Consider the following 15,379-nt stretch of genomic DNA (forward strand, 5'->3'; position numbering starts at 1 on the left):
ATATTAATTTATATATCAAAATGAAATTCTAACACAAAAGTTTTCCCAATTGTCTTTTATCATCAACACATGTAATGAAAAATGTATAAACCAGATAAATTATTTTTTAAAATTGCAAAGGTTTTTGTGGTGCACAATGAAAAGAGCTGATGCATGCAAGATCGAATTTGCCACATTTAATTCAAAGGTCATCTTCAAAGCAGAAATGAGAGAAATAGGAGGAAAAACAGCAGACATTTCCTTGACAAATCTGAGCCAGCAGAAGAGGATAGAAGTTTTCAGTGAAGTTTATTTAAGCCTAAGCACTTTAAATTCATTCATCTCATACATCCTCTTAGATACATATTTACACATGTACACAGATACGCGTCTAATACAGGAAAAGATTGAGAGGCAAAACTAACATGCAGCAATGTGCCACATGAATTTTTGTATTACTGAACATATTAAAAAGACAACATATATTTATGGGGACATGAACATTTAAGCACAGTAAGGCTGTGATCATCAAACTGTCAGAAATTATGGCTTGATTGAATCAGCTGATTTGAGGAATATTGATATAGATGAACTTTGTCAAGCTGTGAGAAATACTTTTTCGACATTAAAATGAGTCTTACAAAAGCTGAATGATGGTTACAGCATGCCAATTATCACTTTCCAGACATGACATTTTGAACAAACCAAATCAAAAAATCTGTGGTGACAAAATAAATTACATAAAATTTGAACACAATTGGTATGTTTGAAAAATTGTAATAATTGTACATGAATGGTGCTGAACAGTAAAGTGACAAATACAATATACAATGAAATACATTTCATTGACACAACAATAGTGGTCATAATATACAATATGAATATGTATATGTATATGTATATGTATATATATATATATATATATATATATATATATATATATATATATATATATATATATATATATACACACACACACACATATATATATACACACACTGTTTTAATGAAAACATGAGATAAAAGTTAATATATCTGTACAAATCTTTTACAGGAAATAATTTAAACTATACAGCTGTTTTAGATTAATACATACAGTGAATAACAGGACTTTTCAGCAGGCATAACCTCAAGAATCTTTATCGTATAAAACATCATTTCATTGTCTTGCTGCTACAGCAAATCAGACGGGAGCTTTAGACGCCAACAAAGTCAGACATTCCAAAAAGACACTGATATTCTCAACGCAAGATCAATAAAACCAGTGGAAGCTCATGTGGTCATACATTAAAGTCCAATGAGAGTCCTTGTTATGTATATTTAAAGACTTTTAAAACCGCAGGCTGCTCTGATGTTAATGCCGACTCGACCAAGAGCCCTTTTCTCTTTTAATCTTTGAGGAAATGCATGCAGACGTGAAACAAACAGCATCACACTGATACTTTCCAAGTAAAGGAGAATTTCCACGGGGAACAGCAGACAGTGAATGACCTTTTTTCTCTCTCTTATGAAGGAGAGAAGGTTGAGAAAGTGTGACGCTCTATATAAAATATCCTGAATAGCGCATATTGACCGCAGAGGTCAATTCCTTTCTCGGGTGACGAGGTTAAATACAGTACAAAGACTCGAGGAGCTTCAGTAGAAAGTGCACTGTGTAGGAGCTGCCACAAGGCGGTGGAGCAACTTGCTTCAGGCTTTGATGTCTGAGAAGCTTGTGTAGGTTTCGCTGCAGCTGGAGGATGTGCTGAGGTTTCCAGACCCACTGCCTTCTGTGGGAAAACACTCATTCATAAAATGAAGATTTCATGACAGGGATTTGTAGTGTGGTGGATAAAAAGCGGGAAGTTGTTTTACCTGAGCTGGAGAGGGATTGAGAAGATTTGGATTCTCCGATGAGAGTGAGCAGGTTTGCAGCAGGGACCCAGCCTTCCTTATTGGTCCGCAGATTACGTACAAACCTGAATCAGCACAAAAACATCGATATCACACCAGCCTCTGCTTACAGAAAACATTATGTGATTCTTATTTGGTCATCTTATAAAAACTAAAAAAGGAGCCCAGACAATAATGTACGAGTGAAATTTATTTGTCATCCATAACAGGATTCAACTCAAAATGCCAAAATGGATCTAGATATATATATATTTTTTTAAATGTGGGCAAAAAAAAAAAAAAACCCCAACAACAGTTCAAGGGGGCCACAAGATAACAAAATTAAATAATATACCTAAATAAACTAAATTGAATGCTAAAAAACAAAAAAATCTAATCATCTTCATTTGCCTTCAATAATTACTGATTACTAAAAAAAAACAGACTGAAATAAAAGTAAATAAAACCTTAATAGTAATATTTAAACAAATATCGTCAAAATTAATAATAATAAAAAAAAACTAATTTAAAATATTAATGAAAACTATACTATATAAATAATACTAAAACACTGATACAGGACAGTCATAATTGTTTAAATTTAGCACTTATTTTCTATTAATTGATTAAACAGAAAAAAGATTCATTGATTTCAATGAATCAACAATTGAAAACCACAAAAGAATGATCAGCTTGTGAGTCAAATGGTTTACAATGTCAATGTGTAACATGAGGATGAGCAAACGATGACAGAACTGTCATAGTGTTTACATAAACCTGAATGTGTGAATCTTACCAGCGTCCGTCGTCTCCCTCTCTCACCAGCTGCACAGAGTCTCCGCTCTTCACCGTCAGCTCCTGTGGTCCGTTTTTGTCATGGTCAGCAACTACCACATACCTGCCTGGAGACTGCGCACACACACACACCATCAGTGGCCAAACACAAGATATCTGCAAACAAACATGGATGGGACTCAAGAAATCGTGACGCTGGGCCACAATGACTCACCAGCTTTTTCCCTCCCTCATCCTCAGGATCAGAGTTCATGGGGTCCTCGGCACTCGAGTAACCGTCGTTCTCCTCAGACGCATCCACAGACAGCGATGCCTTGGAGAAGCCTTGTGGAAGAGAGGACGAGTGAAACAATTGTGACACTTGGATTATGGTGAGACGATGAAATAGAGGGATAAGTGGTGCTCCACAAAGATGGTGTGTGTGGAAAGTGAAAAGACCGGCTCCGTTTCAAAACTTAGTGAGCTATTTTGCTGTCTACAGCTTACAAAGTCGGCTGTCTTCTAAGGCAGCATGCTAAACATTAAGTTCCTGAAGTAAAATTCTTGGATTCCAAAAGAGTCTGGCATTAGCATGTTGCTAAGCTAACAACACAACAGCATTAAAAAAAACAAACAAAAAAAAATAACAGACTAATTGTAGAAACAATTTTAACTCAGAAATTAGTCAATTTTGAAATCAAATAGAAAGAAATATGGAGTAACACTGAAATAAATGTAAAACTTTGTAGCAGAAAGAGTGAAATAGTGTTTTTTACAGTTTATTCAACATTACTTTCGACCCAAATCACCATCTTAGATGTTTTCACTGAAACTTTGCATTGGGAGTGTCCATATGATGCCTATGTAGGCAGCACACTAAGTTTTGAAACAAATCCAGTGTCTCTTTCTCTCGTATCCATTTTAAAAAGAGGAACAGCTCCAGGCACTGATATAACAGGAAGAGCTGTTTGTGTTTTATGTTCAGACAGCCATGACTCCGATGATTTTGATGACAGTTTGTGAAGAAGGCATGTGACATTCGCAAATCATACAAAACATGTTTATGGAGAGATACATAAACATTTTTAGATCTGAATCAGTGGATAAATCTGGAGCCTGGAAGAGTGTTTGGTAGAAAGGGATCTGTAAAAGTGAATCCAGAACTAGCACCGCAAACCAGCAGACAGGAACCCAAACCAGACGCTCATGCAGCGTTAAACGCAAGTGTTTCCACACGAAGGGAAATGCAAATTGACAAATTCTGGTTTGTAAATGTACAGTATTAAAGTATTAGCATGAATTGACTGCAAAAATACTATTTAAAAGGAAATTAAACTTAATTTACTCGCCCTCATGTTCCAAACCTAAAACGACTTTTTGTTTTGTGGAAACAAAAGACTTTTCCATGCAATCTTTTCCATGCAGTTACTACAAACGGGAACTGAAGCTTTCAAATTTCAAAAGGGGTGAAAAAGTATAATGTAAATGCAAAAATCTCCTAAAGAGCTTTGTATGAGGAACAGGTCGAAACTTCGTATTCACTGAAAATCTCGAGACTCTGAGAAACATTGCAGTTATCAGTCCAATTTGTACATGAATCATTCTTTTGAGCTGGATCTTTTCAAATGAAGTGACTGATTTGGTTCTCAAACCTGTCTGAATGATTCATTCATGACTCAAGTTCAATTCACCGAATCAGGATCTGATTGTAATGATTCTCAAGTCAAAACCTCATAACAGTCAGTCAATAACAACCACTTCTGTGATACTTTTATGGCGTTTTCGCTTCTTCTTTGAAGGTTGAATGCTTTAGTCTCCATTCAATGCAAATGCATGGAAAACAGCAACCAGTAAATTGTGGAAAATTTCTCCTTTTGTGTTCCACAGAAGAAAGAAAGAAAGACATACAGGATTGGAACAACAAGTGTGAGTAAATAAAGATGATTTATTTTCAGTGAACTATTCCTTTAAGAGATTACCTAATCATTCTCACTACTGTAACAATTATAAGATATGAACTGGGCTGGTTTCACATTCTCCCACAGTAAAGAGCATTTCAGATCGACAATAGTAATTTATTAAGCAGTTATGTCAAAGAGATGCCATTTTAGCGCCGTGATTTATTCTGCAAACCACCAATTACAGTGCAATAATATCATACCCTGTGGTTAGTGTTTGCCAGTCTGTTTGGGAGTTCGCTGTGAGAGAGCAATAAAGACACAGTTCATTCCCACACCAGGAATCTAGTTACCTCTCCTTTTAGTCTGCAACAGACTAGAAGTGCTCAGCCATCTCACTCGGGTAAGAGTGATGTGGGGACCTGCGTCTAAGGGAGAGGCAGCCGATAAGATTTCAAAGACTCCATAGATTTACCAACCACCCCACAGATTGTTGTTGCTGGTTGGATGTACAGCACAAGTCATTTTGTTTGGTTTGTAAATGCTTAAAGGGACAGTCCACCCAAAAATGAAAATTCTCTCATCATTTATTCACCTTCATGTTGTTCTAAACCTGTATGCCTTTCTATTTTCTGTGTAAAAAAAACAAAAGATATTTAAAAAAAATAAATAAATGTTGGTAATCAAACAGTTTCAATTCCCACTGACAACAAATACAACGGAAGTCAATGGGAAATGAAAACGCTTGGTTATCAACATTCTTCAAAGTATCTTCTTTTGTGTTCAGCAGAAAAAACAAACTCATACAGGTTTGGGAAGACAAAGATGAATACACAATGACAGAATGATTATCTTTTTGGGTGAGCTATCCCTTTAATGCCTAATGTAGAAGCATTTCAGTTTCGATTACTTTAGGCTGATGTATGAAAGATGGTGAAACATAATATATGGAGGTGAAATAAAACTCGGCAACCACATAATATGATAAAATAAATATTTTGCAACACTGGTCATGGCTGATGTTGGAGGAGGGAATGCTGGGAGTTTTTAGGGGACAGTGTACCTCTGAAGCCAAACGGCGTAGGATCACTCTTAATCTCATGTCTTTTAGTTTTGTGGTCAGGACTAGGGGGGGATGATCCTGGCAGCCATAGCAAGGAGCGAGAAAGAAAAGGATAAGAGGACAAAAAAATCAGAAAAGAAGAAAGAGAGAGTCTATAACAGGGTTAAAGGAAAGATTCTTAAATATTATAAAGAAAAAAGTGATGAAAGTCTTTTACAGGGTGAAAGCCTTTAAAGCAACATGTCCAGTAAGTCCTACACTGTGCCTTAAAAAATACACGTGCTAAACGTTTTCAGAAATTTACCTGAGCCAAAATCCCACTCTTATAACATATATTAAAGAAATACATAGTTATGGGAGTAAGCAAGTAAGTAAATAAATGGCTAGCATTTTCGGTTTTGGTGTGGACACATTCTTGTTCCTGGAAATAAGTTGTGTCACTCCTGGTTAAGGCACAGTGAATAGCACTTAAGTGGTGATTGATCTAAATCGTAATACTACCATGATGTTAAACTGCTGCTACACTAGAGTCTAGTGTTTTCTGAGACTACAGTATACCTGGAGGACAGAGAGAGACCATGGGTAGTGTTAGGCTTTTGCCACCAGAGGGCGCTATCAGTTCTGCAGCAGGGTTCAAGCCAAATATTAGTGAATATTCCAAATTAAAATATTCACAATTTATCCAATGCCACTGAAATTTGTGTAAACCTAGTATTTTTAACTAAACATTTCAACTACTAAAGTTACGTTAAGCTTTCTTTTATATAAATGTTTCATCAGTATGCAGTCACCCGGTTTTAAAAGCATGATATATTCTTGTGTAAAGCTGCGAGCCCTCCTGTTGTACCTTTTTGACTCTTGAGGTTACTGAAGCCCTGCAGTGTAAAACGCTTTTTAGCCACTGCAGCTCTCTCTGTGTTGGGACTGGTGACAGTCTCGTCTATTCTCCACAGAGACAGAGAGAAACAAAGAGGAAGGGGAAATAATGAAGGACGTTACAGGTTTAGTCAGGGAAAAAATAAAGAAATAAACAGGGGTTACAAAGAACATCACAGAAATTCACAGTATAAGCAGCAAGAGGACAGATAGCAGCATTCTGAATTGTGGGACACGTTAGTCTGTGACAGATGTCATATATTCCCTGTGTAATATCAGAAAGATGGCTTTTGAAAATGTTTTGACTATAGAGTGTGTAGTGAGACCATATACGTGTATGTTGAGAAGGGCTGACTGACCTTTGACCTTGTCATTATTTTTAAGTAAGGCGGCTGTGCTGGGATCTGCTGCTGTGGGTTCAGTTTTCTTCTCTTCTCCTTTCTTGAGGGTCTTTGGGTTGGTCTTGAAGGGGCTCAGGGTTAGGCTGGTGCTGGTGGGAGTTACCTGTGAGATCTGATCTGAGCTCTTCTGCTGTCTTGCTTCTGAAATACAACCACTTTATTAGATAACCACACACAATAAAACTGCTGAGGTGAAGGGTGTAGTTGTATATGCACTACAAAGGTTTGAGGGAGATTATTTTTTGTTGTTTTTGAAAGTGTCTTTTGCTCAGCAAGGCTGCATTTATTTGATCAGTTAGTTAAAACAGCAATATTGTGAAATATTAGCACAATTTAAAATAACTTTTCTATTTTAATATAGTTAGATATTTTTTGGTCCTTATATAGCAAAACTGTATGGCAAAGCTGAATTACCAACATTACTCCAGTTTTCAGTGTCACATGATCCTTCATAAATCATTAATTTCGCTCAACATAGAAAAAAAAAAAAAAATCAATTTATTTCACCTCTGCAGGCCTTTAGTTGCCCCGTTAGAACCTTCCGGATCTCGTTCACCCATGCCGTTTTGATCTCTGTTGTCGGCGCCTGAAAATAACCAATAAAATGATCAGAAACAGCTTTAATGCCATGTAAACATGGGATATATTTAATAAGGAGAATTTTTTAGTTTACCTGTACAATATACACCTCCTCTCGAGAATTACACCAGATCTCAAACTTTTTGTTGTCTCCTTTTGCGTTTTCAGTAATACCTACAGCACTCATCTGTCAGAGGAAAATAAATAAAATAATCAGACTCAAACAGAAACCTGATATTCCCTGTCGTGTATTTCCATGCAAATATATCTATCTGTTTACCTGGAATGGAACTTCATTTACTCAAGACAAAACACAAATTAAACATGCAGATTTCATGGGCATTTCTTGTTTTTCTGGGTTATACTACACTAAAAATGATAAATTATTCCTTGTCAATATTTGTAATAGAACAGTTTTGATAGAGAAACTGATTTAGGATTGTAAAGTGATTTGGAGGATTTAATTTTTCAGTTCCCATCCCACATTTTTAACCACTCCACCACATCATCTTAAAAGAAATGGACCGATCTCCATATCAGAGAAATAAGAAATGAAAATGAACCACTTTAATATTCAGTACTTACACTGAGTGAGTGTTTGAAGCTGTATGAAGGTGCTTTCTCATAACCCTCTCCGTTCTCCTCTCGTTTCTTACAGAAGAGCAGAGCTTTCTCATGCAGGAACAGGTGTCTCTGCATGGGCTTGAAGCGAGCCAGGTCTTTCACCTTCGCGTGACCCTTCTTATGCTCAGTCCACACGCTGAACGACCCCTGCATCATCAGACGCCCCAGGTCACTGAGGTTGCCCTGGAAGCACAGGTCAGAGGTCAACAGCTACTCCAAAGGCGACTTACATTATTGGAAACCATTTTAATTCAAAGTGAGCATTAAATTTCACAGCGTGTGTAAATGACATCCTTACATCATATCCAGTGATGGCGATAAGGTGCATGGAGTCATTCACAGCTTTCAGGATGCCCAGAATAGATGAGAGCGCCTCCTGCAGGTCATCCTCACCCTCACAGCCTTTACTGTACTTCAGCAGTTCCTGACAGAAACACACACGAACACAGGGGTTACATCAGTTACAAACATGAGTTATATATCTGCACATTTACTCTGGGTCTAGTTTACCTTCAGTAAGAGCTGGTATTTGGTTATTCTCTGCACTGGTTTGAGCAGGTACGAGTCCAAACCAAGCTTGTGTTCCAGTTTCTTTTGACACTCCTGAAAACAGCACACACAAATCCTCTCTTTATTTTTTTACTATGATTTTTTTTTCTTATGACAATGATGATTATTATTATTATATAAATATTATTATTAAACTTATTTAACTATTATAATGAATATTTATTAAATTATAAATTTAATTTATAAATTAATATGATCAATATTTATTATATAATACTTATTGTTTTTCTTTTACTTATTATTATTATTAATAATAATAATTTCAGAACTTTGGTGTCAGTAATTTTGTTAATTTAGCAAGGACACATTAAAATGATCAAAAGTGACATAAAAATGAAAGTAAATACATTTACATTTTTACAAAAACTGTCTATTTCAAGCTTTTAAGCCCCAAATCAGCATATTAGAATGATTTCTGAAGGATCATGTGACGCTGAAGACTGGAGTAATGATGCTGAAAATTCAGCTTTACATCACATAATTAAATTACATTTATAAATATATTAAATAGAAAACAGTTGTTTTAAATGATAATAATACAGTGTTTCCCAATATTACTGTTTCTACTGTATTTTAGATCTAATAAATGCAGCCTTGGTGAGTAAAAACTTTTGAACAGTAGTGTTTATTGGGTCCTATATGCTGTATTCCTAATATAATATATGCTTCTCTATAATATGACCCATTTAAATTACAGAAAGAAATGTGTGCTTATGTGTGATGTAACCTTAATGTCTAACAGCATCTTTAGTGTCTTGTAAAGTAAGATGACCTGGAAGAAAGCGCAGTCAGAGCACTGTCTCCACAAAGACTCAGAACGAGGCTTGTTCTGACAATATTTCTCATAGATCTGCAGATCCGTCATCTAAAAAAAACAAAAAAAAAAACATGAAAATTATGTTTGCATAATCTATTCAATAATGTATTCAATCAGAACAGCACAGGAATCTATCATCCGACTCACTCTCTCCAAGAAACACCGGCCCACAAGCTCAGGATAGTCTGTGTACGCCTCCAGTTCACGAAGAAAAGTCCTGAAATATACGGAGAGTGAATAGAGAGAATGAGAGGTGCTTTCGCTTTATAACACCACACAAGCGGAAGCTAAAACAGACACAGAGGGTTCACTCACTTCTTGTGGAACTGGTATATCTCAGGCATGTTCCCAAAGAGGATGTCCTTCTTATGAAGCAGTGTATTGGGGATGAGGTGAGCCATTGCAGGATTGTCCATTTCTGCTCCGTAACCCTAAACACAAATTAATCTGTCAAGTCTAATGTGTAAAAAAAAAAAAATCAGAACTAATCTGACCTCTACAGGTTAAAAATGTCAGTGCAACTCACCTCCAGCACACACAGCAGCTCCTCCACATACGCTCGCTCCGTCTCCAACAGCTCGTTCATCACGTGCCTGTAGCGGACGGATATTAAACACATAATCCATACAGAAAGACACACAATTAGAGCTGATTTTCCTCCATTTGTAATAAGCTCCTGACTGACCGTCTAAGCACAGCAAAGTTCTCCTCTTCATCAGAGACAGACGGGTGTCTGCTGCCCTCATTCTGTAAGAGTATATCTCCCTGCAAATATAAACAACCCTGCATTAGTGTCTTGAAAATGTGTTCGAATTAATTCTGTTATTTCATTAAATCACAAGCACTATAAAGAAGCTGGTTTGGCCGAACATTTTAGCTCAACATTCAAAACTCACTCAAACTAACTCTAAATTTGAAAGAATTATTTAAATAATAACCACTAAGGTTGTCAATTTTTGCAATATGATTTTTTTTCTCTTAATGTTAATGAGTTTTTCTTTGTTCCAAAAATAGTCACATTTCCACACTCTCTGACCTTGAGACCCATTTAACAGAAGGAATATTTGCTTCATCATGTTTTGATACTTTACAAGCTTAAGTGCAAAAAATTCATATATTGAGGGTACATTGTAGCCACTGTTGCTTTATCCATATCAAAGCAGTTGTTTAAATATTATTGCTTTTACATTCAAAAATGCACTGCCTAGAGATGAGATACTTACTTTTTTGCAGTTTCCGTTGATGATATCACCCTCTATCGTCTTCTCCCTATGAGCTGGAATAAAAGCACACTTATATTAATAAACTAATTAAAATATATATATATATTTTATGTTATATACAATGCACACTGCTTTTTGTGTCATGCAATGGGCCCTGCAGCTCTCCATTGTGAACACTAGATGGCAGGAGAGTAAAGTAAGTGACAGAGTCTGCCATATCTGTTGTGCATGAGTGACAGTAAGTAGCTAATGGCCAGTGTGTGTGTGTGTATTTGAGTGTTGAGGGGTTAGGGGACGACACTGAGAGGACGCAGACACCACCGCACTGCGGAGGAGAGAAACCACTGCTAAACTGCTCTGTAGAAAACCGCTGTATTAATGTGCTTGCCTCTCTGCATAAAACGCACAAGTCATGTGATATTCATTTTATTAGGGGTTAATTCAGAATTCAAACTGCTGAATAATTTAGATATTCAAGCTGAGAACACAATAGTCCTGAACTTGAGTGAACATATGTAAATGTGAACATTTGAGATTAATAAACTTGGCACAAAATGTTTGTATTATTCAGTAGGATCACAACTAATCCAGACACCCAACACAACACATAAAAAGTCACATTTAGTGGGTTAACCTGGAGAAGGGACGGGGGGTGATTTGATGATGGCCTCGGGACGTGGGGCGACAGGCTGCACAGGTCGTGTCTGTTTGGCTGCTAACTTCTTCAGACTGACCTTCCTCTTCTCAAACATTTCCTGCATGGACAGCTGCTTCTGAAACACTTTGTCCACCTGATCCTGTTTGAGCACAGAGAAGACATTCATTTAACATTAACAAACTAAAACCACACAAGACATCTGACTAATAATATTTCACATTCTCAACACTTTAATTAAAGGGGTCATGAACTGAGAAATCAAAATTCCCTTGATCTTTTGATATACAAGAGGTCATCGTGTTATAAAAACATGTATGTTTCAGAACTCAAAACTTTCTGGTTAGTCTAAAAAAAGCTTTGATTGAAGCCAATCTGCCAAAACGAGAGCTTGTGGAATGTGCCACTATGATGTAATAGTGTGGATAAACACTGCCTCCACAGAAGATGATCAACGCCTGCTTCTACAGCGCTGCCTGTTTAGCCCCGCCCACCTATTTGCACACACAGTGTAAATAACTACAGGCAAACGTGCAGGTCTATGCAGAAATCAAATGATAAACTTGATTTGATGAACTTTACTTTTAATTAAGTGCCAGACTCTGTCAGTAAGAACTTAAATTGTTTTTGGATGTACAAATCTCGATAACATTATAAGTGGACCTCAGAGAACAGCACAAAATAATAAAAAAGGCAGTTGAACATTAAATATCTGTGTATAAATAAAAATCTATACACATATTATGGCTCAGCATGTCAGCTCTGTTTTTTAATGGTTTTGAGTCTTTTACCCTGAAGTCTTGTGTGAGCACTGACTCATAGTCCCTCCAAATTCCACCCAAATCTGTTATCTTGTGCTGATTGGCTGTTTCCAGGTAACGCTCAATCTCCTGCAGCGCTGACTCCGCCCCATCCTGTGATTGACACTTATCCACAGGCTGAGATGCCAGCAGGTAGATCCCATCATCAACCCATTTAGTGGCCTGGAAGAGAAAGAAAAAGAGTCAGTGATCATCATTAAAGAGGGCTTTTAGTCCATGTGTGTTAGCTTTGAGAGCATTTGTAATCCAGTTCTATTCCTAAAACTTGGCAAAGCCTCCTCCTAAATTATAAATATGGGTTGTGACCTAAACTAAAGTCTGTTAAGCATATAAAATAGGATGATCCATTTGGTCACACTTTATTTTAAGATACAATTCTCGCTATTAACAAACCATTAACTACGACTTTTGCTTCAATAAACTCCTAATTTGCTGCTTATTAATAGTTAGTAAGGTAGTTAAGTTTACGTATTGGGTAGGATTAGGAATGTAGAATATGGTCATGCAGAATATGTGCTTTATAAGTACTAATAAACAGCCAATATGTTTTGATACATCCTGCAACTTCCAGATTCAATAAGAAAAATGTCAACACGGGAAAGAAAGCGTCTCTTGAGCATTTGAGGGCTCCTGAACAGTGTTGATGAAGGAATCAGTGGCTGGTCCTACTGTACCTTCTCTAGACACTGGTGTAGCTCCATGGCTTTGAGCAGATAGGCTTTCTTGGCCTTGAGGATGCTGCTGATCTCCTCGCACACAGCCCGCAGCTCAGAGCATTTGGGCAGGATGGAGTCCACGGCGTAATGAGACGCTTCAATCAGCTGGTCAGCATCACATGCTAGAGTCAGCGCTTGGTCCAACACCTCCTACAGACAGAGAGAGAGAAATATTTAATCACTTCATAACATTACCCACACTTCAAAAAGTTTTAAAGACATTTTCAGGAACTTTTATTCAGCAAGGATGCATTAAATTAATCAAATATTACAGTAAATAGAATTTATAATGACAGTATATTTATAATGTTAATGTTTCCTATTTCAAATAAATGCTGTTCCATTACAAAATACTGGAAACAAATGTATCATGATTTCCACAAAATTAAAAAAGCAGCACAACTGTTTTCAACATTGATTATAATAATGTTTCTTAAGCATCAAATCAGCATATTACAATGATTTCTGAAGAATGGTGACTTGAAAAATTGACAGTGAAAAATTCAGCTTTGCTGAATACATCACATTAAAAGCTATTCATTTAATTCTTATATTTCACAGTATTACTTTTTTAAATTTAGTATTTACTTTTTTTTTTTTTTACTGTATTTATGCTCAAATAAATGTCGTATTGGGGAACTTAAGAGACTTCTTTCCAAGACATAAAAAAAAATCTTACTGACCAAAATAGTTTGAACTGTAGTATAGGTGTTAGTAATTATACACATATTAACCAATTAAAAAAAAAAAAAAAAAAAAATTATATATATATATATAATTTAATATAACATTTAAATTATTAATTTAATTGGTTAATCTTATATACTGTATATGAAAAAAATGAACTTGAAAACTCCCACAGTCTGGTGTCAGCAGAATGACTCAAGCAGTGATGGGTGATTTATCACATTGGGTAAAACTCCCTCCTTTTCTCCGCAGGATGAGGACATGTGGGTGATTTCTGTAAGCGCCTCAAACTGCCATACTCAGCAATTTAATTATGGAGTGTGAGATTTACATGCTTTATAAAGACCATATGCCTGTATCGGCAAATGAATGTTTGCTGGATGTAAACTGGATCCCTTCTAGAGGGAAGAATTGATGGGCTTTTTGCAGTACTATGCTTTATCATTTCATTTTGTATCTGAATGATAAATGTTATAACGTCATTAAAAACATAAAATCATATGGCATCAAGTTAAAACTTACACATGCTCTCTCTTCATGATTGGTCAGCTCCTTCAAGATATGTTCAACATGGGCAGGGCTAATTCCGACCTCTGAGAAGCCTGATAGTCTGTCATACACCATGTCTAAATGAGCTCTGACCTACAACACAGGGAAAAACAGCTATTACAAATACTGCTCATAGAGATGCTCACACACACACACACACACACACACACAAAACTAACGATGCACAATATATCTGTATTAAAACCACTATTCAAAGATATTGGTTATAAATTGCCAATTACAATTTAGAATTACAACTGATTTTAAATAGAACATGAAAACAATTTTATAATTTCAATATTTTTAATTGTATAATTATGTAATTGTATAATTAAAATGAATAATTGTAATAATTTTATAATAATCTGTTTATCCAATATTGTTAACTAGAAGTAAAACCATACAAAATTACAAATTATTTTTAATTAACTACCTTTAAAACAGAAATATAAATTATAAATTAACATTAAAAAAAAACCTAATAAGAATGACAAAAGCACATATATCAAAATCACTAAAACCTGAACTACATTTAAAATGAAAAGTGAAAATATAAAAATAAAAGCTGGTTCAGCATATTAATAAATACTACAAAAGTACATGAATAATACTAAAATAACACTGGTTTATCTATGCATCCCTACTGAAAACGTATTTCACAGATATTAAACATGCACCAGCCAGTGTATCTCACCTCTCTGAAGTTCTGCTCAAAATGTCGCAGTTGTAGACATTGCTCTAGCTTGGTTTGATGTTTATCCCAAAAATCATCAAATGCTGTTTCAGTCTCATCTAACTGACCAAGCAACCTAGAAACAGAGATGAAAACACTTCTTGAGTTAAAGAATACTTCACCCAAACGTATTTAATTTCTTCTGTGGAACACAAAAAGAAAAGTTTAGAAGAATGTCCAAGCTGCTCTTTATCATACTGTGAAAGCATACTAACGGCAGAGACAAACAAGGACAAAACATATCGCAAAAAAAAAAATAATAATAATACAAATGATACAAATTATGTGTGTAACAAAAGATAGCTGGACCAATAGCAGGACCAAGTAAAGATCCTGCCTGCTGTATGTTTGACAGTACCTATAAATAAAAACCTCAAACAAATATAGCAGCATCTACATAATAAAGGCTGACAGCAGGCGCCTGTGGATGTTAACACACAGGCACATATCCAGACCTCAGAACGCTGCTTCACTGAAAGGTCATGTGAGTAGAACTGGATTTCAATACGTTCCTGTTGGTTAATGCTCTTTATACACGTGTG

General features: G+C 35.9%; 1 protein-coding gene across 13 annotated transcripts in view; it reads right to left on the bottom strand.

Annotated features, from left to right (window-relative positions):
• Nucleotides 1-269: 269 nt before the first annotated feature.
• The window catches only part of mcf2la (mcf.2 cell line derived transforming sequence-like a), a 69,997-nt gene continuing 54,887 nt past the window's right edge, over nt 270-15,379 (bottom strand). For 7 of the 13 annotated variants that reach the window (XM_058774494.1, XM_058774456.1, XM_058774521.1 and 4 more), the window contains 24 exons: nt 14,799-14,913; nt 14,078-14,197; nt 12,827-13,018; nt 12,123-12,314; nt 11,311-11,473; nt 10,677-10,729; nt 10,139-10,218; nt 9,980-10,046; nt 9,769-9,884; nt 9,601-9,670; nt 9,409-9,501; nt 8,577-8,669; nt 8,365-8,490; nt 8,028-8,249; nt 7,537-7,629; nt 7,371-7,449; nt 6,822-7,004; nt 6,434-6,526; nt 5,587-5,664; nt 4,877-4,951; nt 2,861-2,970; nt 2,648-2,760; nt 1,834-1,937; nt 270-1,748 (listed from right to left, as the gene is read on the bottom strand). In XM_058774494.1, coding sequence (XP_058630477.1) covers nt 1,669-1,748; nt 1,834-1,937; nt 2,648-2,760; nt 2,861-2,970; nt 4,877-4,951; nt 5,587-5,664; nt 6,434-6,526; nt 6,822-7,004; nt 7,371-7,449; nt 7,537-7,629; nt 8,028-8,249; nt 8,365-8,490; nt 8,577-8,669; nt 9,409-9,501; nt 9,601-9,670; nt 9,769-9,884; nt 9,980-10,046; nt 10,139-10,218; nt 10,677-10,729; nt 11,311-11,473; nt 12,123-12,314; nt 12,827-13,018; nt 14,078-14,197; nt 14,799-14,913 — 2,710 coding nt within the window. In that variant the 3' untranslated portion in view covers nt 270-1,668. The remainder of the gene's footprint in view (nt 1,749-1,833; nt 1,938-2,647; nt 2,761-2,860; nt 2,971-4,876; nt 4,952-5,586; nt 5,665-6,433; nt 6,527-6,821; nt 7,005-7,370; nt 7,450-7,536; nt 7,630-8,027; nt 8,250-8,364; nt 8,491-8,576; nt 8,670-9,408; nt 9,502-9,600; nt 9,671-9,768; nt 9,885-9,979; nt 10,047-10,138; nt 10,219-10,676; nt 10,730-11,310; nt 11,474-12,122; nt 12,315-12,826; nt 13,019-14,077; nt 14,198-14,798; nt 14,914-15,379) is intronic. The other 6 variants (XM_058774465.1, XM_058774474.1, XM_058774484.1 and 3 more) reach the window with 6 other exon arrangements.

Source organism: Onychostoma macrolepis, chromosome 01 (assembly GCF_012432095.1).
Source record: "Onychostoma macrolepis isolate SWU-2019 chromosome 01, ASM1243209v1, whole genome shotgun sequence".
In the NCBI taxonomy this organism is placed as follows: Eukaryota; Metazoa; Chordata; class Actinopteri; order Cypriniformes; family Cyprinidae; genus Onychostoma; species Onychostoma macrolepis.